This window comes from Ambystoma mexicanum, chromosome 5p (genome assembly GCF_040938575.1).
Source record: "Ambystoma mexicanum isolate Mex_15411 chromosome 5p, UKY_AmexF1_1, whole genome shotgun sequence".
NCBI lineage: Eukaryota > Metazoa > Chordata > Amphibia > Caudata > Ambystomatidae > Ambystoma > Ambystoma mexicanum.
In genome coordinates, this window is record NC_090930.1 from 460,871,296 (window position 1) to 460,894,927 (window position 23,632).

At 44.0% G+C, this 23,632-nt stretch overlaps 1 protein-coding gene across 1 annotated transcript in view; it reads left to right on the forward strand.

The window, feature by feature from the left end:
- LOC138481019 (sodium- and chloride-dependent neutral and basic amino acid transporter B(0+)-like) overlaps positions 1-23,632 on the forward strand; it is a 753,261-nt gene that overhangs the window by 202,941 nt on the left and 526,688 nt on the right. Inside the window, exon 3 of the mRNA XM_069612866.1 lies at positions 9,386-9,517. Coding sequence (XP_069468967.1) covers positions 9,386-9,517 — 132 coding nt within the window. The remainder of the gene's footprint in view (positions 1-9,385; positions 9,518-23,632) is intronic.

Sequence of the window (23,632 nt, forward strand, 5' to 3'; positions counted from 1 at the left end):
GATGTAGAAGGAACATATTTTGGCAGTAAATGCTACACAACACCGAAAATGACAGCAGAGGCTCCTCTAATTGCCTTACAATTGACATTTAAAGGTCTAATAAAACTGCCCAATGGTATGTATGAGGAAATAAAAGTGCAAAGGAAAATATTAACGAGGGTGGACACAAGGTTATATCCTTCAGATACAACAGATATGATAAGCTGAAGCAATCATAGTAGTCAAAAAAACATTCACATCCATTCAAACTACGGTTAAGAGTTTACCACTATGCAACGTAATTGAGCGTGAAATTAATCCATCTGAATAATTGTTGATGAATTAGTTGGCAAATACAGTATGTTGCAACAACATGCTAGAAAAACAGGCACAAAAGGAAAGACAAAAAAGGTTTGCATGAACTCTAACAAAAACGTAATTGTGATGCTGCTTCCTCACATGAGCTGCGTGAAACAGAGGAAGGGACATATTATCCGTCATCAAAAACAACTAAAGAAGAGAACTCTGCACCAGAGAAAAGTGGTGCATAGCGAATGAACGAATTGGGTAATTAAAAGCAATCCTGGGCTTGAAACAAGATTACACAATGCGGGAGGAGGAGAGAGAATTTGTAGGGAAAAGTAATGGCATTACTTTTGGTGATATGTGTAATGATTCAAAGGTATCTTTGAGAAGATATAGGCAAAAACTTAAACTCTTTTATGTTATAAGATAAAGGAATTTTATAATGCGCTATCACCCGAAGATATCTCGGCACTAAGTGGGGAGAACCTCCAACAAAGGGAGAGAAAAACTAAAGAAGATCATATGGGGAATAGGAAGGTTTGAGCAGTTTCCTAAATTGATAAAAAAATCCTCAGTTAGCCTGAGAGAAAGGGGAAGTGTGGTCCATTGATGAGGCGCAGCCAGAGAAAAGACCTGGCCACCAAGGGCGGACTTCCGAAACCTGGGAACCACAAGAAGAACACGTTGTGTAGAGCAAAGAGCCCGGGCAGGGGTATAGGCAGAGATGTTCTCCTGGAGAAAAATCACGCTGTGCCTGTGGAGTGCGCAGTGAGTCGGGTAGAGAGCCTGCAGCTTAATTCTGCTCTTGAGAGTCAACCAGTGGAGCTCAGCCAAGATGGGAGAAGAATGGGAACATTTAGGCAAACCCATAAGAAGGCGCTCAGATGAATTCTACAGGACCTGGAGCTGTTGTGTATGGTATTTAGGCTGAGCAAGAAAGATGGCATTGCAATAGTTGCAAGAGATGCATCTCTTTTAATAAGGGAGATATGATATGATATGAGGTGGCATTTACAACGGGCCTGTACACAACTGTTTCTAAATGGTGAAAAGACCAATAAGGCCAAAAATATTATTGTCATTGAGGCCTTATTGTCTACAGGGGCGGAGACCCCAATTAACCACTCCCACATTTCACATTTGTGCTCACTTTTTCCACAACTGAGGGTATTAACCACCCACAATATACATTTTATAGAAATGATAGAAGCTGGAAAGCAACTGGTAAACAGAGTGTTTTGCTCATCTGTCTCGGTTACTTGGTTCGTATCTAGACATCTGGAGAGCTTTATGAAATTAGGCCGTGAAATCAGTGGTGAGGTTGAGTCTTTTGATTTAAGGAGTGAACACATGGAAATTATTACAGTAATAGGGTCTGCATCAGGTCGAAAATTAATCTGTAAAAAAGAATTTACACACGACAGAAAACATAGCAAATTTAATAGTGGATGGTAATGGTTAGCTGGAGAACTAAAATTGAATAAGCAGTAGACGCCATGACCTGTTGCAATAATGGCATGCAACAAATACAAATGTAAATATATGTTTGTTGTAGGAAAGTTGGCTTATGCATACATTAAGCATAGAAGGCTACTCTATTATCCAAGATGTCACAACTAAAAGAAAATGAGGCTGTCCCATGTTGATCCTTATTATTGAAGTATGCATATCACTATTATAAAAGGTTATAGGGAACATTTAAAATGCCAATCTACGCATTGCAGAAATCAAGCTATAACAGAAAACTGTATCTGCCTCATTCATGCTGTTAAATACGTATGACCGCCCTCGTGGTGAAAGGATGGAAACTTTGACGTTAATTATTCATGAAACACAAGTTAATAGACAAGGAGATGGTAAACATGAAATAGTCACTGTAGGTGGTGATTTCAATGCATGATAGGTAGGCAAATAATGGCAGAATGGAAATGATCCCTCCTATAAAAAATGAAAATAGGTAATTAAGACAAACAGGGGAAAAAGTGGATGGATTTTATGTTTGATTGCCAATTAGTAGTCATGAATGGTAGAGCAGAGGGAGGCATACCAGGCAATTTTACATGGAAAGTAGGGAACAAGCATGCTACTATTGATCATTTACAATGCTTGGGGATGTTGATTCTTTGAATAAATATGTTGATAAATGCAGTGATCATTCCTGGCTTACTATGACTTTAAATTTGTCTTAGAGGGTTAGAAAGGCAGCAAATGTTGGCGAAACTGGGATAAATGACAGTGCCAATAGAATTTGCGGATACAACAAGATCTCAAAGAAATGAGCTATCAGATGGAGATTTAGGATCTTTTCTATGAAGGATTTGATATTGAAATGACTCCTGATAAGATGGTGGATTGGATCATTAATCTAACCTCCACTTTGGCCCAAGTGGCCCAATTAATTGTATTTGGATAGACTGGCAGTAGAATATAATGCTAAAATAGCCACAGTGAAACATTTCCTTGGACAACAGTTCAGGTTAATATGGAAAGTGTCATGAAATACAATGACTGATGGCACTATTTTAATTTAAAAAAAGCTTTTTGGTTGAAAATAAATTAACTCTCCATAGTAAAAGCCAAAGGTTAATTGATACCTAATGAGTTGCGAAAAACAGCACTAAAAGAAACTGGAAGATGTATAATAATTATAGCAGGGAAAAGTGACCATTTGCAGATTACTCTGATATGTGAAGTTAAGTGGAGCAATTTCAGTGCTGAAAATATTAGATCCAATAAAAGGTTCATTATGATGTAAATTATAATAATCAAAAACCCTGGAAATTAGATATACAATGATAATATAATTGGCATTGTTACCTAATTAAAGAATTTTCACTTGCCTGGGCCTGATGACCTAGCCAATGTAGTGCTTACATTGAAAGCAGTAGATGGGTAAGATTACTAAAACAGTTATTTGAGAGGATAGCTGATTCATGGAGGGAATCCATGTTGATACAAGTCATCAAAAAGGCGATTGCCTTAATCCACCCAAATATTGTCATATTGCACTACTGGATGTGCTAGGTAAGATCTTTGCAAAATATTATGTTAAGAGAACTGCACACCTGGGCCAATAGTTTGAGACCGCCAAGCCCTTTTCAAATGGGCTTTAGAAAAGGAAAAGCTGTGATTCATAACATCCTACCATTACATAATTTGGCAAAAAATGTTCTGCATAACAGGAGTCCTGCCCTCTATGCTTTGTACATTGATCTTACATCTGCATTTAACACAGTAGAGTGATATATTTTATGGAATAAGCTCACTAACTGAATTTGCCATCTTGACTATGAAGTATGTTACAACAACTATATAATAATACTTATTCAGATTAAATTAGATATCACTTTTGCTTTGCTCCTAGGATTCCCACTATATAAGCTCTTAAACAGGAATGCATGCTAACACCTCCATTAATCAATATATGTATTGCTGACTTAACAACAATATTACAGGGAGTCCATCATTTCCCCCTAAATTCGGGAAATGAAATGCACCCTGGGTGGCCTATGCGGATGATGTGACCCTTTTGAATCACACTCCCATAGGGCTGATCAAAAGTATAGAATTGCTGTGCTAAACAAAATCAACTAAGAACTAATATAGAAAGGACACAATGCATGGCTTTCAGTGATAGGATTGCAAAATCCAAAACATGGAAGCTGGGACATGACAAAGTCCACATTTATAGCTATTTAGGGGACAGTATATAAAAAAGTGAGAGGAAATGTAATGAGGTATTGAGAGAAAGTAAGAATACCAAAGATAACTCTCTAAGGTTTTCAATTCAAAAATGTTGACCAATACATTTTACAGTGGTGAATACCCTCAAAGGTATCATTTTGGCATATTAACGAAGTGTGGTTCCTTCAATAGTGTATGGTTTCTAATCTAAATATGATGATCCCAATAAATTAGCATTCTTGAAGGGAAAATAAGGAAAAATGTTTAATTTCTTACTCAATGTACTCCGATTTGAAAGGTACACCTTAAATTAGGTCTCATCTACAAGTTTAAACATTAGAAAAGGATTTCTATATTAGAAAAAGAACACATCCACATACTGCCATCTGTCATTAACAAATGCCCAGGGCATCAATCAATATAATTTAAAGACAGCACAATCATTTTTGAGGAACAGTTTGATTTTCTTTTTTTAAATAAATGAAGAGATAGCTTTGAGTCTAGAGAATGTTAACCTAAGAAAAAAAGGTGCAAGCAGGCCCAACCAGTGGGATTGGAGAAGCCAATCTTAGCACTTATTACATTTTAAAATGTATAAGGAATATGTGTTGCTACCCAAGGAGTACTTGACTCAACAAACATTTATAATGGCATTCCATGCTGTTAAATAAAGAAGGGTGATCATTCCCCTAAGAATGAATTTAGTGCCTAGGCTTGAGACGATCAGTCCCAGATATGGCATGGAAAAAATGTAAGCTGTAGTGTTGCATCTGTAGACTGTCTAATATAATGCAAAATGCATCGCCTGTACACACTAATTGTGAGAACATGGAAGTACTGCATGCATCTCTGGGGAAATGTGTGCATGATGTGCAAATTATAAAAACAAAACACTTTTGGCAATGCTGTATGTCCAGAAAGCAACCCTGGGAGAAAGTAAATTATCATTGCTCGTTGAAAAAGAATTGGAGTACTGAATTGCAGATTGACATTCTACGAATAGTTAAAAGGTGTTCATTTTTAAGATTTTCAAAATGTTGTAGGTTGTTTTATTTTAGGTGTAGTATGAGAGGAAATTTGATATGATGTTTTAAGCAATTGTATTTGTATTATTGTATGGTATTTCAATAATGGGGTGTGTTGTTTTAATTGTGATGTATTGTTTGAATCATGATGCAAAGAAAAATTATTTAAAATGTCCTAATTCTTTTCCTTGATCCAAGTACATCTCCTTCACCATGGTTCTTAATCCTATTCCTTCTCCTTAGTCCTAGCCCTTCTCCTTCATTGTAATCCTTTACCTTTGTCCCAGACCTTAAGCCTGAGACATTCCCCTTCTTCATGGCCTTCTCCTTTAACCTAGTTCTTCTTATTTGTCCTAGTCCTTGGTCCTAGTGCGCCTCCTTCATTCTAGTTCTACACATTCTAGTTCTTAACTCTAATCTTTCTTCTTCTTTCCAGTCCTTCTCCTTCATCCTAGTCATTCTCCTTCATAGTTCCCCATTCTAGTCCTGCTCCTTAATCCTACTCCTTCCGATTCCTGTTACTCCTCCTCCTTCATCCTAGTGATTCTCCCTTGTCCAATGCCTTCATCCTAGAACTTACAACCAGTACCTCTTCACCCTAATCCTTCTCATTGGAACAAGTCCATCTTCCTAATCCTTTGTTTTAGTCTTTCTCCTTCATGCTAGTCCTTCATCTTATTCCTTTTCCTTCATCCCATCCCCTTGTTTTAGTCCGTCACTTTCATCCTTGCCCTTCTCCTTCATCCAAATGGTTTGTCCCAGTCCTACCCTTTCATCATAGTATTTCCCCTTCAAAATGGTTCTTTACTGTACTATTTTCCCATTCCTTCTCTGTCCTCTTAGTCCTTCACCCTAGTACTTATTCTTCACCATTGTGGTTGATCTAAGTACTTCTCCATAAAACTAGTACTTCATCATAGTACTTTGTTTTATTTCTTCTCCATCTCCCTGTTCCTTCATCGTGAGACATTTTTGTTGTCCTTCTGTTTCATTTTAGTCCTTTTCATTCACTATAGTATTTAGTCCAATCCCTTGGTCGTGCCTCTTCTTCCAAGCCCCAACTCTTCATCCAAATACTTTGCACTACTCCTTGTCCTGTATACTAGTCCTTTATCCCAGTTCTCAGTCCTAGTCCACCTACTTCTTGATGGTCCTACTCCTTCACCCTAATCCCTCAGCCTGGTCATTAATCCTAGTTCATTTATTTCACACTACTCCTTCAAATGAGTTCCGCTTCATCGTAGTCATTCTCTTTTGTCCTAGTCCTTTGTCCAAATCCTTCATCCTTGTCAGTTTCTTAGGCACCGTATCTCAGTCACACTCTCAAGTCCTTCTGAATAGCTTCATCCCGCTTGTTTTTCTTTCTCCCCTACATATTTACTTCTCCATCTCTAGCTCTCTTATTTGCTCTCTATTTCTCTCTTATTTAGTTCGTCTCACTGGGGAAGGGAATGCCAGTTGCAGTAGGAATGGAGCAGGAGAATGAGAAAATAGAATCCAAGGATGCATTCAGTGGTTGTTAGGAGGCTGGACACTGAAAGCATAAAATGGTATGCAATCTATGTGAATATCACTTTGCTATCCTGAAACAACCACCTGCTAAATCTACATATGGATCTAGATGTGGTAGTTCTCAAGTCACAACTGGGGACATGACTTGGTTGGAGTGTTTGAGGTAGGCATGGAGCCTAAGCTCTGTTGCTTAGAGTGGAGTTTGCAGGCGAGCACGGAGTAGATCTGCTGCTTCAGAGGTCCTGGAGGCAAATGGTAAGGCATGAATGCTGCTAGAAGGTTTCTCTGCCATGAATTGGGCTCATGGCCTTCGATCTTGCAGCAGTTATAACTAGGACATTTATATGAATGTCGATGTCGTCTTTGCATAGCAGTGCGTGGTAAATCGGTGCCAGTTCTAGGTACAGAAGGATATTTTCATTGTGTTTCAAATGATAGTGCCTTTGGCCCTGTAAGAACAGATTGTTAGGGATTGCACCCTTCTGTTGATCATTGTGTATGGCCCACAGTGATTGGAGTTTGGAAGTGTGCTTTAAGAATACTAGTAGCCATTGCCAGATGGTACAGAGATCAAGGCGTCATTCCTCAGCTGCCAGTGTAAAATCTTAGAAATATTTAATCAGCAAGCAGAGGACAACAGCTCATGTAACGAAAGTCAAGTGATGACTGACTCTTCAGCATTTTAATTGAGGTCAGCCTGTTCTTTGTGTGGCCGAACAAGTTTGTGTATATTAATGGAAAATTAAATGAACACATTATTGGCTTGGGTACCAAGTTGTGGGAGATGCTCAGGTCTATGAATTGCCCGGGATCAAAAGTAGATCTTTTGGCTAGGTTGCATGGTTCAACAAGGGCATGTTATAGGAGTGGTGTAAATGGGCAATGTACATGCTTCTTCCCTGTCAAATTGGGGTTCGGCAGGGATGTGTGCTTGCGCCTCTTCTTTTTTGCCTTGATATAAATGAGCTCCTTAAGCACTTCCAAGGGTTTCTCCTTAATGTTCCAAAACTGGCAGGACGACCAGTACTAGTATATGCGGATGACTCTGTTTTGAAGGCACGCACACCAAGAGCTCTGCAGGCACACATCTTGGAGTATGCCACTTCCATGGAAGGGCGGGATTTGGTGGTTAACGCACCAAAATCCACAGTGATGGTTTGTTGTAAGGGGATGAGAAGGATACTTTTCAAAATCATGTATTGCGGGAATACCGTTAACCCCAGGATCAAAATCTTTTGTTACCTGGGGCCAGATTTTTGGCAAAGTTTGGTGCTAAGGCTCATGTTTTAAAACAAGCCTCAAAGTTTAAGCAGGGGCATTGGCTAGGGTCTCAAGAGAGATGTGTATGTTTAAGGCTAAACCAATCGCCCCGTTGTTACAGTTGTACAAGGGGAAAGCAGTGTCTGTGGCCAGATTTGGAATGGAGTTGTGGGGTCATTCACCTGTCAACATGGTGCAGTGCAGGGAGAATATTTTTTTAAAGAAATTGTTGGTGCTGCCCACCTCTGCCCCAAACTTTGGTGTTCACATGGAGTTGGGTTGTACACCAATCGAGGATATTATTTCCCTGCTTCCTGCAGTACATTGGCTCAGGTTATGGGGGAATTTCAATGCCACTCTAACTCAGGAACTAATTATTTTTTTGTTAGATATGGCCTTGAGAGACAAGATTCTGTGGCTGTTTAAAATTAAATTAAAGTTGAGGGGGATGAATTTTATGCATTAGTACCCCCCCCCCCGAGTAGTGCTCTAGCCCTGAGGGAGATAAACTGATGGACTGTAGGCCTGTATGAATCTGTAAGACTAAACAGGGAAGGCTTAGAACTCCTGAAGGCCAAGAATCATGGTCTGCTGACGACCATAATGTTTCAGGGTGTTCAAGGTCACCTGCTCTGGGCTGAATCCCCAACAGAGCGTGTACTTTTGACATGGGATGGGCTACGTTAAACTGTATCCACCTGAGGGCTGTGGTGGCAGGTTGGTCCGGGGGCTGGGGTGCAGATCGTTGCTGGCCGTTATGTGAAGCTCCGTATGAGGATCTAGCCCACTTGATTTTGTTTGCCCTATCTATGGGACATATAGAAGTCGTCTTATTAGGCCAATGGTGCGGGAACAGAGCTTTGAGCAGTATAGGCCAGCATTGATTTACCTGCTGTGGGCAAATCCACCCTGTGTGGCCTGGTCCTTACTGCTGTTCTTGAAAAAAACTTTGTATCATAGGAAATGTTTGCTGCAGATCCGTAATGAGTTAACTGACAATATCAAATGAAATGTTGTTGTAATCCCTCCTGTCTGTTTTAACACTGTTTATTATGGATGTATTTTTACCGATTCTTACATTTTGCATATCTTTGTATTATGCACTGTTTTTATGGATTTTCTATGCATATCCTAAATACACTTGATGATGATTATGATAGTATAACTAATTCATATGGCATATTGAACAGTTAACTGTGGGATATTTGGGTGGAATTTCTTAGAGAAGTACTGTGCACAAATGAATTTTTTCTTGAGTGTATAGTTTGCGATTAATCAAGATAAATAATGGCGTGAATGATACCCGTGCAGACGTTTTGGAAGCTTCATGAATAATGTGAGTGTTGTGTGTTGTATGACGTCAGACCATAATTAACTGTAATGTTCAGATGATAGGGACTTCAGTTAAATATGGGTAGCCAATCTTATTAGCGATTCATATTTCATGGAGGTCATGGCAGAAAACTTGAAATAGATGTTTGTGTGAACTGCGTTCAATTAATGACTACAAAGGTGTTGGTAGCCGTACAGGCTGCATGAAAATATGTCCTTCTGCACACATATGCTTGGATTACTGCCCCCAGACTGTTATACTAATGTAACACTGTTTCTGCCAACAGGTGCATATATTATTCCTTTTGTAATCATGCTGGTCTTTGCTGGAATGCCTTTATTTTTCCTGGAATGCTCCCTGGGGCAGTTCTCCAGTTCGGGGCCAATTGCAGTGTGGAGGGTTTTACCAATTTTGCAAGGTGAGTGTTATTAGTTTGTAGTTTCATTTCGAGTGTATTTCTTCTGCTGTGGTTCAGAATTAATATAAAATAGGATGCATAACCACCATTTTAATGAGCACAAATGTCTTGGCAAATCGAAGAATGTAGAACTGTAAAAAAGCTACTAACAGCGACATAGACATAACCCACTGAGGGGCAGCTTCAGAGTGGCATCAGATAGACAAGAGTGAAGCTTGCCTTGTCTATGATGTCCCTTTAAACCTTGAGTTGAAATGCAACCATTGTTAACAGTTGCCCATTTGATATTTATGTGTCCACTGCCCAGTGCCCTTTTTTCTCACCTGTGCTAGCCCCATATAGCAGTGTTAAAGCGGATGGAGAGAAGAGGTGTGAGGGAAGCATCACAATATGGATGGGCCCCTCATGTGCACTTCAACCTCCTCATCACAATCAATTCATTAACTGCTCTCTGACACCCACTCTGACCCAGATCTTTCAGGTGTGCCCCCACCTCCAAACCAAGACAATTAATACCTGGCCTCAGAACACCCTCCAGCACCCCCTTCGCCTTTATGTAAAAAGTAGCTGAAACTTGTCACTCACCCATATATCACTCAGCTTCCTCTCTCCCAGCACAGATCCCCGACAAGTGTGGAGCCATTAACTAGTGATGTCTGCAGAGCCACCTCACCTGCACCGTCACAAGCTTTGTGGCAGCGCAGGAGGGAGCGCTCTGTGACTCTGGCAGGCACTCCACTCCTGCATTACTGGGAAGCTGGAAAGCATATGTAGGAAGGGAACCTGGCTTTCTCAGATTACCTTAGCTTTAAGGAGACCCACGTGTGTGGGTTGTGCGATAGAGAAGACGATGGATCCTCCTGCTGTGACATCATTTAACATACATGAAACCATGATCATGTTGCGCCTGCCTCATCCCAAGCTTTCTGGTGGCTGAATGAACCGATCTGAATCAATTTTGTTTTAGACCCAGTCATAAAACCAACATAATATACAATGAATATACAAGTGTGAGCTGTAATCAAGAAAATCACATTACAAACGATTGAAACCTTAACATTAATTCATCTAATGTAACCCTCATTCTCTCACAATACAGCTGCTCTTCATTCTCTTTTCCTTGTTTAAGTTATGCATTTACATATCATGTCTTATTAAATCTGAACAAATTATTCCTACTATGTCAGACTTTCCCAATTTCAGCCTCCGCTAGATTCCTCACTTGATGGTTAATTGAAAATGGTTTTAGGTTCTGTTGACGACACAGGAACATAATGTGCGAAACCGATTCTTTGCCATTGCTGCATGCTGGACACCCATCAGAATCCTCAGGAACCATGATTTTAAAGCAGTCATTATCGGGTATGTCCCAAACCGCAGCCTAATGAATAATGTTAGGGAGAATTCTCCAGAATGGCTAATTTCCCTTACCTACTGAGTCCCTCAGCAGCTTTGCTGGATTTCTAAGATTATTTTTTTTCACCTGGTAAGAGTGTGAGACTTTTACCCACTCTTATATGTATTTTGCTGTGTGTTCATAGACTGTGGAGTCTCACCTACTCCGTAGGCATCATCTTTTTACTGTGTGTCACACAGCACTTTTAGTGCAGTGACACGGGGATGTCTTTGTCAGACTTCCCACTCTAAACTCCATTTTCTGAGGCTGACTACTGTCCAACAGAACATGTAAAGTTGCCATTGACTTTATTAGTCTTTTTAAAATCCCAGACCCAGTACAAACTATCTTACATAGAGTACTGGAAAGGGTTAATAGTTATCCCTTTTTGTCTGTCTCTCATACAACATTATTTAGTTCCCCTTTCTTTAAATGTTGGCTGGTGGCAGAGGTAGCTACCCTTTTTTTCCTACCGCGGTCTATGAAAATAGCCTTGGTACTATTTTAGGCTAAATTAGTAGCCTCAAACTTAAATCTGCTGGACCCCATTTACTTTTATTTGGTTCCGGCTGGGTTTATTCATCATTTCTTTTTGTAAAGGTCTTTCTCATGTTTTACTCTGCGCAACAAACCAGGTTTGGTTCCTTTGTTCGCCGGCCCTTGGCGGGCTTCTGCACAGAAGCCCTCCTTAGGCACCTGAATATCTGAGGGAGACAGGATGTGAGGGAGGGGTTTTAGACTCCCTGCACAGGGTCTCCTTGGAGACCCATGTCGCACTCTGTTTGATTGGCAAGGTGACTGTCCCGCCAGGACAGCCATCCTGCTGTGTGATTGACAGCAAGGCTGGGTGAAAGGGGGAAAAACTGCATAAAAAGCAAGTCTCTGGGACTGGATGTCGCCACTGGATCGAGGGAACCGAAGAGAAGCTGAAGAAAGAGGACCACTACCACAACTGAACCTCCTGGTGAAGCTCTGCTGCGGTTCTGAATCTCCAAACTTCGACGACAGAGAAGTTCTGCAAGGAATCATCTTCCCTTGAGCTAGTGGGATCAACCAGTTTGCCAAACTCCAAGCCAGGCCTCCCTCCTCTGGTCGAATTTGCTGTGCACAGCTACAGTGAACCGGATAGCCAGGAGGACCGGACCCTGCTTGGGTTTTAAGGAGTGCACCTTTTATTTGTCGCTTTGCTCTGCTGCTGGTTTCTTCCCTGGGCAGTGCAGGACCCTCCAGCCTTCCTCCTTCGTGTCAGTCCGACAGTCGCTTCAGGAACCGTGAGCCTGCAGGATCTGCCAGGAACTTCTGCCTCAGCTACAGCATTCTTCTTCTATTAAGGTACTGTTCAAACCCGGTCGTTCGTTCTGTCCGACCGCGGTGCAAGTGTTTTAAATCTTTCGCCAATCCAAGGGCTTGTCCTTCTCTACTCTTTTAAGTAACTTTTCTTCCGACCAACTTCTTTTCGAACTCTTGGTAAAGACTTAACAGAGAACTACTCTGAACTGGGTGATCTGCAAAGACTCTGAACCATAGGCATTGGCCCAGGCCTATTGAATTGAATCTTCATTGTAGTAAGTCTTTTCTAGATTGCCATGCCTACTTACTAGTTGGTGCTACTTAATTGTACCTTGTCTTTCCCTCCCTTTTCAATTGCTGGAGTGCCATTTTGCTCACACTTCATTTTGGGCTTAACTTGTCCAGAATTCATTGGGTGTGTAGTATATTAAGATTGTCATTTTCTGCTGCTTTACTTTAGTGACCTGTTTTACAAATGATGTGTACATAAATGTATATTATTTTACTTACAAACCTTAAGTCAGTGTTTTCATGAACCATAGTATTGCTGTCCTTTGTGTAACTTCTGATACTGCTCACTTTACTCTTGAGATAAGTCTGGCTACTCAGCCATCGCTACCACTTTAGTACAGGCTTGTACCAAAGGTGAATCTGTACTGTCACTTGTAGTCTTAATTGTGTGTGGTGTTCCCAAAGGGTACTGCATATGATTCTGCCTAACACTGGTGTACAGTGGTGAGGATCAAGTATAGTGATTACACTTAGAGTGCTGCTATTACCTTGGATCAACTAACCACAAGGCTAAACATCACTAAAAAGCAATGTTAATCATGTCTGATATGGAAAGCTACAGTCAGGATACCCTCCTTGGTTATACTGTTGATTATCTGAAAAATCTGTGTAGAGATAGGAATCTCTCTAAATTCAGAATTAATTGAAAGGTTGTTGGAGAAACAAAGTCTGTAGAGTGGGTCTGCAATACCTGACCCTCCAGCAAATGTGGAAAATTATGAGGATGATAATGTGTCTGTTATTCTGATGAGTTAGATGAGGCAGACGTGTCTCACAATGTAGGCCTTACTGCTCCTCTACCTGCTCAACAACCTCAACCTTTGTCCACTGGGGCCCCTACAGGTCCTACACTCAGTCCTGAATTCATAGCTTTAGAAAAGATGAGGCTTGAATTGGAATTCAAACTTATAAATGCTCAAACTGACCAAAAACATCAAGAATTTAAGCTCAGAGAAATGGAGTTGAATCATGCCTTAGAAATGAAAAAGTTGTCAGGGGAAAATGCTTCTCTCCCAGAGTCTTCTAGGTCTTCCAGTCCTAAGAGACCCTGTATGCCTAAAGAAATCATTGGTATATATGAGGCTAAGCTTGATATTGTGGATTGGTTGGCAATGTTTGAATATAACCATGGGATTCAAGACATTACAGGGAATTAGTTGCTTCCTTGGCTCTTCTCTAGGCTACCCACTTTTGCATCTGATGTTGTGATGGAGTTGGGGGAGGTGGATAGGATGGATTATGAGTGTGTGAAGCTAGCTTTAATTGCTAGATTTGGGAAGACCCCTTCCCAGTACCTTAAGAGGTTTAGGAACCTCAAAAAGCATGATGGTACCCCTTGGGCTACCTGGATATGTGAATGTTTGAAAAACATAGATGGTTGGGTTAAGGGTTACAGAGTAAACACTTATGAAGGTATGAGAAATCTGTTTATGTTGAAGTCAATTTAAGATGCCTGCTCTCCTGAGCTCAGACATCACTTGGTTGATTCTAAGGAGATAGATCCCAAGAGGTTAGCTAAGGCTGCAGACTTGTGGGTTGCCAACGGGGCTACTCACAAGGATTCTGGGGCAACTCAGAAGGATGAGGGAAAGCAGCCAAAGAAAGATTACAAGGAGAACTCTAATACCTCCATTCCAAAAGAGGGCCCCAAACAGCAACACAAGGGTAAACCACAAGGGAAACCAAATCAGGCTTGTGTACCATCTGGACCCAAACCAGATGGAGGTCAGAACAAGCCCCGATTCATCAAAACATTTTGGAAATGTTATGTTTGTGGGTCAACTGACCATGTGAAAGGGGATCCCAGTTGCAAGGGCAAACCTTCAGGGGTCCACACTGTGTCCTTAGCCTTCTCCCCAGAGGAAGATGAACCTATGGCAAGTGGAAACTTTCCCTACTGGCTGATGAACCCATGAGAGTCTAGTGTTTCTGTAGCGTCCCTGGGCTTCTGGGAACAACAGAATTTAGATGTCTATGATTCCATCCCAAATAATACTAAAGAGTATTATAAAGATAGTGTGCTTGTGAATGGCCAGGAGACCCCTGCCATCAGAGACACTGGAGCCAGCATAACTGTGGTTGATGAAAAATGTTTCAAGGTGGAGGATGTTGCTAAGGCACCCAAACGCCTAACCAAGTTAGCTGAAGGCCCTGTGCAAATGCTTCTCCAGTTACCAGCGTTCATCCAGTGTAATGATATGACTGTCAAAATACCTGTTAGTGTGCAGAGTGAATTGCCTGGCAGAGTCCTGTTGGGTAATGACCTGAAAACTCTTGGAGTTGTGCCTAGCACCCCCAGGCCTCCCAGTAAAAGGAAACAGGAGCTCACTAGGCCTGCAAGGGAGAGGACCTTGAGAGGCTCTCCAGAGGAGTTGATAGAGGAAAATATCACTCGCAGTCCACAGGACTTACTAACCGCTATATCAGGAAAGAAAGAGGCAAAGGGGAAACTCAAGACCTCCAAGAAGAAAGCAGATAGCACCCCAACAAGGACATCCCCAAGATTGTCCAAAGTCACACCTGTGACTCCTCCACCTGCTCAGTCTGAGCGTGAGGTACAACCCTGTGTGGTTGATCCAGTCTCTGAAGAGTCAGATCTGGAAGAAGACATAACTTTAGTTGGAGATCTGGACCCCGTTGACCATCCTGAGCTGCAGTCTTTGCTGGCAGAAGGTGGGCCCAACGGGGCAGACTTCAGCAGAGGACAAAGAGAGTGTCCTACTCTTGAAAGTCTTCAACAACAGGCAGCTTCTCAACTTGATGGGCAAGAAGCTGGGAAGCATAGGTTGCACTGGGAAGATGGCCTCTTCTACAATGAACCGACTGAGTCTGTCCCTGGGGACTGCAAAAGACTTGTAGTGCCCCTAGAAAACAGACTCCAGTTCCTAGAGGTTGGCCAATAACATACCTTTGGCTGGTCATTTGAGTTTAAAAAAGACCAAGGAAAGGCTCTCCTTATACTTCTACTGGCCTAAAATGGGTTCAGAAGTTGAAAAATTCTGTGAAAAGCTGTCACACTTGCCAAACCTCTGGCAAGAGTGGAGCCAAGAATGTGGCACCCTGTGATGCTGGAAATGCATCGGAGGGCCAGGGCCTCCGTATTCTTGTCCTTTACTGCTTTTTATCACGTGTTCTGTCGTGTTTTCCGCACAGGAGCTCATGTGGGACTCCTGGCGGTGCAGCTCTCTCTTTTGATTTGGTGTACATACACATGGGATACCCTTATGGCACCCATGGGTGGGGGTACAACACTGTGCCCCTAATGTATGTTTTTGGGCACCTGTGGTTGGCCCACAGAGCAGGGTACAGGCTGGTGGAAGCTCCGTGCTGAATTGACTAGTGTCCTGAGCATCCTCCATTTTGGGATACCCAGGCCCTGTCATTGGAATTGGTAGGTTCCTGATGGAGACAAGATGGCCCCCGTGGCCTCATGCCTTCCATCGCCTGTTACCTTGATCTTCCCGAAGTCCCGGGAAGTCCTGACTCTGTCCCTTCCCCCTGACTGGCTGTTGGGTGGAAGTTCTGTATATGGTAGTGTGGGGAAGTGCCGACCAGACTGGCTGGAGCCTTCCCAACGACCGTATGTTCCCAGCATTTTAGGGAGAATTCTCACTTTATGGCTAATTTCCCTTACCTATACAGTCCCCCAGCAGCTTTGCTGGATTTTACCTGCTAAGAGTGAGGCTCTTTTTCCCACTCTTAGGCATTTTTGCTATGTGTATTCTAGGCTATTTTTGTGTTTAATGCCTATGGGATTTTCTCTCCCCCATAGGAACCATCTTTATTCACTTGTGTTACACAGCACCCTCAGTGCAGTGACACTGGGGTGTCGTAGTGACCCCCAAACATAGACTTAATACCCTGGGACTGACTACTGTCTCCCAGGGCATGTAAAGCTCCCATTGACTTTACTAGTCAATTTCTATGAACTAAACCAGTACAACCCATCTTACTATGGAGGTACTGGAAGGGGTTAATAGTTTTTCCCCTATGTTCATTTTCGTGAGTGTACCGTACAGTACCCATCTCAAAAGTTTCTGGCTGGTGGCAGTGGTTACTACCAAAAATATTCAACCGCAAATATTTCTCTATGGGATTTTCCCATTGTTCGAGGCTACCACTTTTTCTGGCATCCTCTAAAATACCGCCGGTGCATTTTAATATTAACTTCTATCCGGTGGGTTTTATTTGCCAGAACTTTAATATAACTTCTTTCTCGTGTCTTTCTCTACAATCCTAACCCAGTCAGGGATCCTTTGTTCGACCGTTTGGCAGGCTTCTGCCCAGAAGCCCTCTTTCCGGGGCCACTGAGTCTGGGGTGGGTTCATTGTGTGGGAGGGGTGTAGGACCCCTGGACAGGGTTGCCTCCACAACCCATGTCACACTCTATCCTGATAGGCTGGAGGGTCTCCCGCCAGGATGACCACTCCACTGTGTCAGTGACTGCTAGGCTGTACGAATGGGTCTCTTTTTGCATAAAAGCAGGGTCCTGAGGACGGGAAGAGCAAGCCGTCGCCACTGGAACTAAGAGGCCGAAGAGGAGAGAAGCCAAAGACACCTGCAACGACTGAACCACCGGTGAAGCCCTGCTGCAGCGTTTCACCACTTTTCTGCACAGGACGAGAGGAAATCTTCAACCGAAAGAGCCTTCTTCCCTTGAGCTGGTGGGGCCAACCAGTTTGCCAATTGCCTTCCGGAACCTGCTGTGGTCGAATCGCCGGTGCCCTGCACTTGGAGACCGGATAGCCAAGCAGCTATCGACCCGGACCGCGATTAAAAGGAGTCTACCTTTTAAACTTCATTTTGCAGCACCGCGGCTGGTTTCATCCCTGGGTAGTGCAGTGCCTCGAATCTTCCTCCACGACGAGAGCTTCTCTTCCTCTGCTGGACCCCTCGAACTGCAGGAACTACCAGGAACAACCACCACCGCAGGAGCCACTTCTTCACTTTAAAGGTACATTGTTCCGCCAGGCCGCCCTTTCTTCGCAGTAGTGCTAAAGGGGTTTTAAATCCTTTACCTACCTATTGGGTTGGCCGCCCCCCTCTCTTAACATTGTCTTTTCAACTCTTGCAACCACCATTTCAAATTTTGTTAACCAAAAACTTGACTGCAGCTATGAGAACATTTTTGCTCCTGGGCCCTTGCCCTGTACCACTAACTTTGGCACAGGCCTATTGACTCTGGACACATTTGTTAGATCTGCTTTCTTGAGACTGATTCTCCATTCGAACTGTGTGGTGCACCCCTTTCTTATAACTACCCTTTTCTTCCCACTGTTGAATCTTGTGAAATGACATCTTGCTCAGTTTTCATTTAAGTACTGCTTATATTGATGCACTGTCTTGCTCTAACTGGGTCACAAGCTAATGGGAAGTGTTGCTAGGGTGTATAAGAAACTATTTCTGAATAACTTGTATTTTCCCTTCATTGTGAGAAATTGTCAGAACCTCCCTTTTGTGTAGTTTTCACTGTGTCGTTTTGCTCAGTTTTCACTCTGGTTCCCTTGGTCTGCAATTTATATAGGGAGTGTGTATATTTTTCCTTGACTTAATTTAACTTGCTTGATACTTGTGATAGATGTGCTTGATTAGAGGTGTATAAAATAAATATATATTTACTTTATAACTACAAGCTTTGGTCACTGTTTCCTTGTGCCATAGTCTAGTGGGCCTATTGTGTAAACCCTGAATACTGCTCATCTTCCTCTTGAGATAAGTCTGACTGCTCAGCCACAGCTACCAAATAAATCTCTGTGGTACAGACTGATACCAAAGGGGATTTATTGCTCTCACCTGTAGTCCTAATCTGGTGTAGTGCTCCCTAAGGGAACTGCACTGGATTCTGCCTAACAGGGTACACCTGTGGATGGGACCTGGGTGAATAGAGTGTGTGACGAATATACACTTCTTGTTGTGGATGTCTGGTATCTGGTGGTTGACTATGCAGTGTGTAGTCTTGAATTGCATGGTACATGTCCGAATCCACATTCTGTGTTGTGAGTGTCCGGATGGAGAAAATGGCCTGAATGCACTGTGTGCCTGATTGGCTGACTGACTTTCAAACTGATTGGATGCCTGAGTGTGACCCAGCAGAATGAATGGGAGATCAACAGTATATCTGGGGACCTCTCACTGCTAGCAATCGTGTTCAGAAGCTGAAGTCCAAACTAGGAAGAGTAACTGGAGTGAAACTGCAGCTTGACCCTGAAGCCCTGCTGGAAGAGAAGAATTGCTGTTGCTCTTCTTCACCAATCTGAAAGCTGCTGTGTCTCCAAGGACTGACCCAGAGAGGACCTGGTAAGGTGCCCTCTTCCCGAGCTACGAGGGACCATCGTGCACCAGCTGATCTTTGCCAAAGCTCCCTGGTAGACAGACCTACGAATGGCTACCGACCAGAGACGGGAACTGCTGTGGAATCCCAAAGAGAAGCGCCCAGACTGTTGTCTGCCACAGTCGACGACTGCAGTCGCCGACTGGAGCTGCCGTGCTCCCGGTGACTAAGAACTTTCAATTCACGGATGCGCTCGTCCGCACCGCCGCCTGCCCTATCCCCTCGGAGAATGCCAGGACGTCAATGCGCCGAGGAGCATCTGCCAGTGGGTTTCCGGCCACCCAAAGACCACAGAGACGCTGACGACTCAACGACCTTGCTGGGCCACAGTTCTTCAAACTGTTTGCGGTCCAGAACTATCGACATCGAGGTGCCCCGCACGCCTCTTCCTTGCAGGACGCTTACGCTTCCCTGTCGACGAGCACCGCTAGGAAAAAAGTTGCCACTTCACCACCGTAGTTCACCCTGTTCTCTGCCGGATGTTCGCTGACCCGTGACTCCTGGCTTAAAGGGAGGGCACTCAAGAAGGGCCGTCGATTCCCCGACGAGGAACGCTACAATACCAGGTACTTTGGAGTTGCTGAACTATTGGAAATACTCTTGTGAACCATATATGGACTGGGCTTGTGATATTTATTTATTCTACAGGTTGCCCAGGTGGGGGATCTCCTATTTCTATAGTTGGTTTCCATTACAAACTGATTTGTGTGACAATTAACCATACAGTTGATGTACTTTAAAGAGATATAATAGTAATTGTGGTACCACGTAGAACTGTATATTTGTCATTATAGATAACCGAGTACAAAGTGACTTATCGTTATATTGTACATAAAATTGAATATTAATTATATAAAGACTGTGTTTTAACTAATACAGTGTGCGGACATTCCTTTGTGGGTGCTTGGGGACTACACTGTACTGAAGAACCAGCCTGCATCACCTCCTGAGAATCTAGGCTTTGATTGCTCAACCAGGTACCACTAATAGAGAATCTTTGCTGGGGTCCCCTGTGCCTCTCCTCTGTCATATAGTGAGCGGGAGTACAGACACCCCCCTCCGGTCTTTACAATGGTGGCAGCGGTGGGATGCTTATGGTTTTAAGAATCAGTGTATAAACGTGCCACTTACACAATATGTGCACTTTGTTAAATTGAGGTTTAGTTGTGTACAAGATAACTGCATTACAAGCAACAGTATCTATTTCGAATGGTAAATTGTCTTGGATGAGCTTAGAGGCTCTCCAGAGTGCTTGTGAAGCCAAGGAGTTAGACTTTGTGGATAAGTCTAGGGCTGAGCAGATAGTTGCCCTGGTGGACTATAAGACTGATGGTGAAACTCTTGAAGAGGGGGATACAACCAATGAGGACTCTGCCCCGGGGGTTGTCGCTGAATCTGTTTCTGGGAATGCCACCATTCCTGCTGCCTCCATTCCAAACTGCAGCAATTCCTTGGAACATGAGTTATTTAGGATGAAATTGGCCTTTGATTATTGCAAGTTGGAAATAGATGCTATGTTTAAGAAAGAGGAGCTGGCACAGCAACTGGAACTCAAGGATAGGGATCTTTAACTCAAAGAGAAGGACACTGAATGTCAGCGAATCCAGTTAGAGAAAGCTCAAGTGGAGACTTCAGCTAAACCAGTTGAGAGTGTCAGGTCCCCAGCAACCAAGTTTATGAAAGATTTGGTTGGTGTGTTTGTGGAGGGTTCTGATATCCTCCAATGGATTGAAGTGTTTGAGATGGCTTGTGCAATTCATGATGTAGATAAAAGAGATTGGGCTAAGTGTTTGTTAAGCGGAGTGCCTCAGACTGGATATGACTGTATTCTGAAACTGAGTGTGGAAGAAACGGGTCGGTATGAGTGCATGAAGTCTGCTTTGATTACCACGTTTGGCAAGACACCTACCCAATACCTTAAAAGGTTCAGGGATTTTAAGAAAAGAGAGAATGTGTCTTGGGTTGACTGGGTGAGTGCTGCGCACATGAACATGATGGGGTGGATTGATGGTTACAAAGTGAAAACGTTTGTTGAATTGTCCCACCTTTTGTTTTTTGAGCATTTTTCTGAAGCCTGTTCACCATAGCTGCGTCAGTATGTTGCTGACCAGAAAATTTTGGACCCCTTTAAGGTGGCTAGGTTGGCTGATAAGTGGGTCTCCCACCAGGTGTCCCATAACGACTCCAGTGGGAAGGACAAGGACAAAGAAAAGGGGACCTCTCAGAAAGCTGAAGAGTCCCAGAAGCAGTCACAGTCAGGTAAACGAAAATCTTCCTCTCCTAAGACCCAAAAACCTAGTGGGGATAAGTCTGTTGTGGATGGCAGTAAGAGTAGTGGTACGCCTGCTGCAAAGCAGGGTCCCAGTAGTTTGTGTACTGTACCCCTCACTCCCGGCACTTGTTGGGTTGTGGGGCTCTGGATCACAGAAGGGGGGAACCCAAGTGTAAGGGTAAGGCACTTGGAGTCCAGACTGTCAGCCTGACCTACCCCTACTCCGTACCTGAGGTGGAGGTTACTGTCCTCCCCTCGTCTACAGGGATCACATTCGGTGCTCCCGTAGAGATTTCCTTAGTGTCCCTTGGGGCTTAGGACCACTACACAGAAGTACTGGCAACTATCCCACAGAACACACATGGGTTTTTGAGAAGTGTCCTTGTGTCCTCGTGAATGGCCAGCCTTCTACTGGTTTGAGAGACACTGGGGCAAGCATGACAGTGGTGGTCAGGACCCTGCTCAAGCCATATGACTATGTAAAGGTGCTCCTCTGAGAACCACCAGGTTAGCTGGTGGGCCTCCCAAATTATCGCCTGTAGCCTTACTCCACATCATGATTAGAGACAAGACAGCGAAGCTTCCGGTCCTAGTTCAGGACAATGGGCCTGCGAATATTTTGTTAAGAAACGATTTGGTCGAGTTGGGGATGATCACGGATGGTCTACCCATGGCTGCTGTGGCAGTCAACCAATCGCAGGTCACACAGGGTCCGGCTGCGAGCCTGGTACCCTCGCCGATGGGGAAACCCAAGGCAGGAAGGAAATGGAAGAATAAGAAGGCCACCTCTGTGGAGGGGACTCCTGCTCTTCCTGCTGTTCCGACAACACCCATTGGGATCTATGCTCTGGACGGGCTGGGTCCAGTGGTGAACCCCATCTCAACTCCTGTGAGAGAAGAGCCAGAAGACTTTCCTGTGGGAGAGGTACTCAACCTGGAGGACCACCCCGACATTCAATGCTTGTTAGCTGAAGGGGGACCCTTCCGGGCAGACTTCTGTAAGGGTCAGAGAGAGTGCCACTCTCTCTCGAGGGTCTGAGAAAACAGGCCCTGTCCCAGGCACACAGAGAAGTGCCTAAGTCATTCCGGATCTATTGGGAGGGTGACCTCCTTGTTAGTGAGCCCACTAAGCCTGAACCTGGTGCCCTCAAGCGGTTGGTGGTACCCCAGGTTTACAGGCCCTTCCTACTGCAGTTGGCACATGAGGTGCCCTTAGCTGGTCATCTTGGTACCAAGAAGACTAAGCAGAGGCTCTCTTCCCATTTCTACTGGCCCCGGATGGGAGTAGAAGTGGAGTCCCACGGCAAGACCTGCCCCACTTGTCAGTTATATGGCAAGACTGGAGGCAGTGTTATTGCCCCACTTCAGCCATTGCCAGTTGTTGGCACGCCGTTTTAGAGGGTGGGCGTCGACATTGTCGGTCCCCTTGACCCTCCCACTTCAAGTGGACATCAGTTGATCCTGGTCTTGGTCGATCATGCCGCCAGGTACCCTGAGGCTATACCCCTTTGGACTGTAAATGCCAAGGTGGTTGCCAGGGCTCTCCTGGGCATTTTCACCCGTGTTGGATTTCCTGAGGGGGTTGTCTCTGACAGAGGATCCGACTTCATGTCTAGTTACATGAAAACCATGTGGAAAGGGTGCAGGGTAACCTACAAGTTCTCCACCTCTTACCATCCCCAGACCAATGGTCTGGTCGAGAGATTTAATAAAACTCTCAAGGGAATGCTAGGCGCTTTGGAAGAGCCCATAAGGAGGAAATCGGATCTCTTCCTGCCATGCCTGCTATTCGCTTACAGAGAGGTACCACAAGAGGATTTTGGTTTCAGCCCCTTTCAGTTACTCTTTGGACATCCCGTAAGGGGGCCCCTTGCCTTGATCAGAGAAGGTTGGGAGGCCACCCCTCCAGGTCCCGCCAATCAAGTGGGGGACTATGTGTTAGGCCTCAGACGAAGGATGACACAGATGATGGGTCAGGCGACACCAAATCTTAAGGCCAGCCAGGAATTGAATAAGTACTGGCATGACCTTAAAGCATCGCAAGTGGACTGGACTCCGGGACAGGAGGTCCTCGTGACGGAGCCTACCAAGCCTCAAGCTTTGGCAGATAAATGGACTGGACCCTTCAGGATAATCTCCAAGATGGGCGAAGTCAATTATCTGGTTCACATGGGAATCTCTGGGGTAGCCCCTCAAGTATTCCATGTTAACAGGCTCAAGCCTTTCCACAGGCGAGCAGAAGTTTCATGTCTCTTGCTAGCTGCAAAGCAAGAAGAGGATGAGAGTGAGCCCCTTCCTGATTTGCTGCATAGCAACCCTCAGGATGGCTCAGTGGAGGGAGTGCATCTCTCTCCCGATCTGACGACAGAGCAGCAGAGGGCCTGCAGGGCTTTGCTCCGGCAGTATGCCACTCTGTTTTCCCTGACCCCAGGCCTTACACCATGGTGTAGGCATGAAATTGACACTGGTGACAGTGTGCCTGTCAAAAGCAGGTGCTACCGTGTGTCAGATAAGGTTACGAACCACATCCAGGCT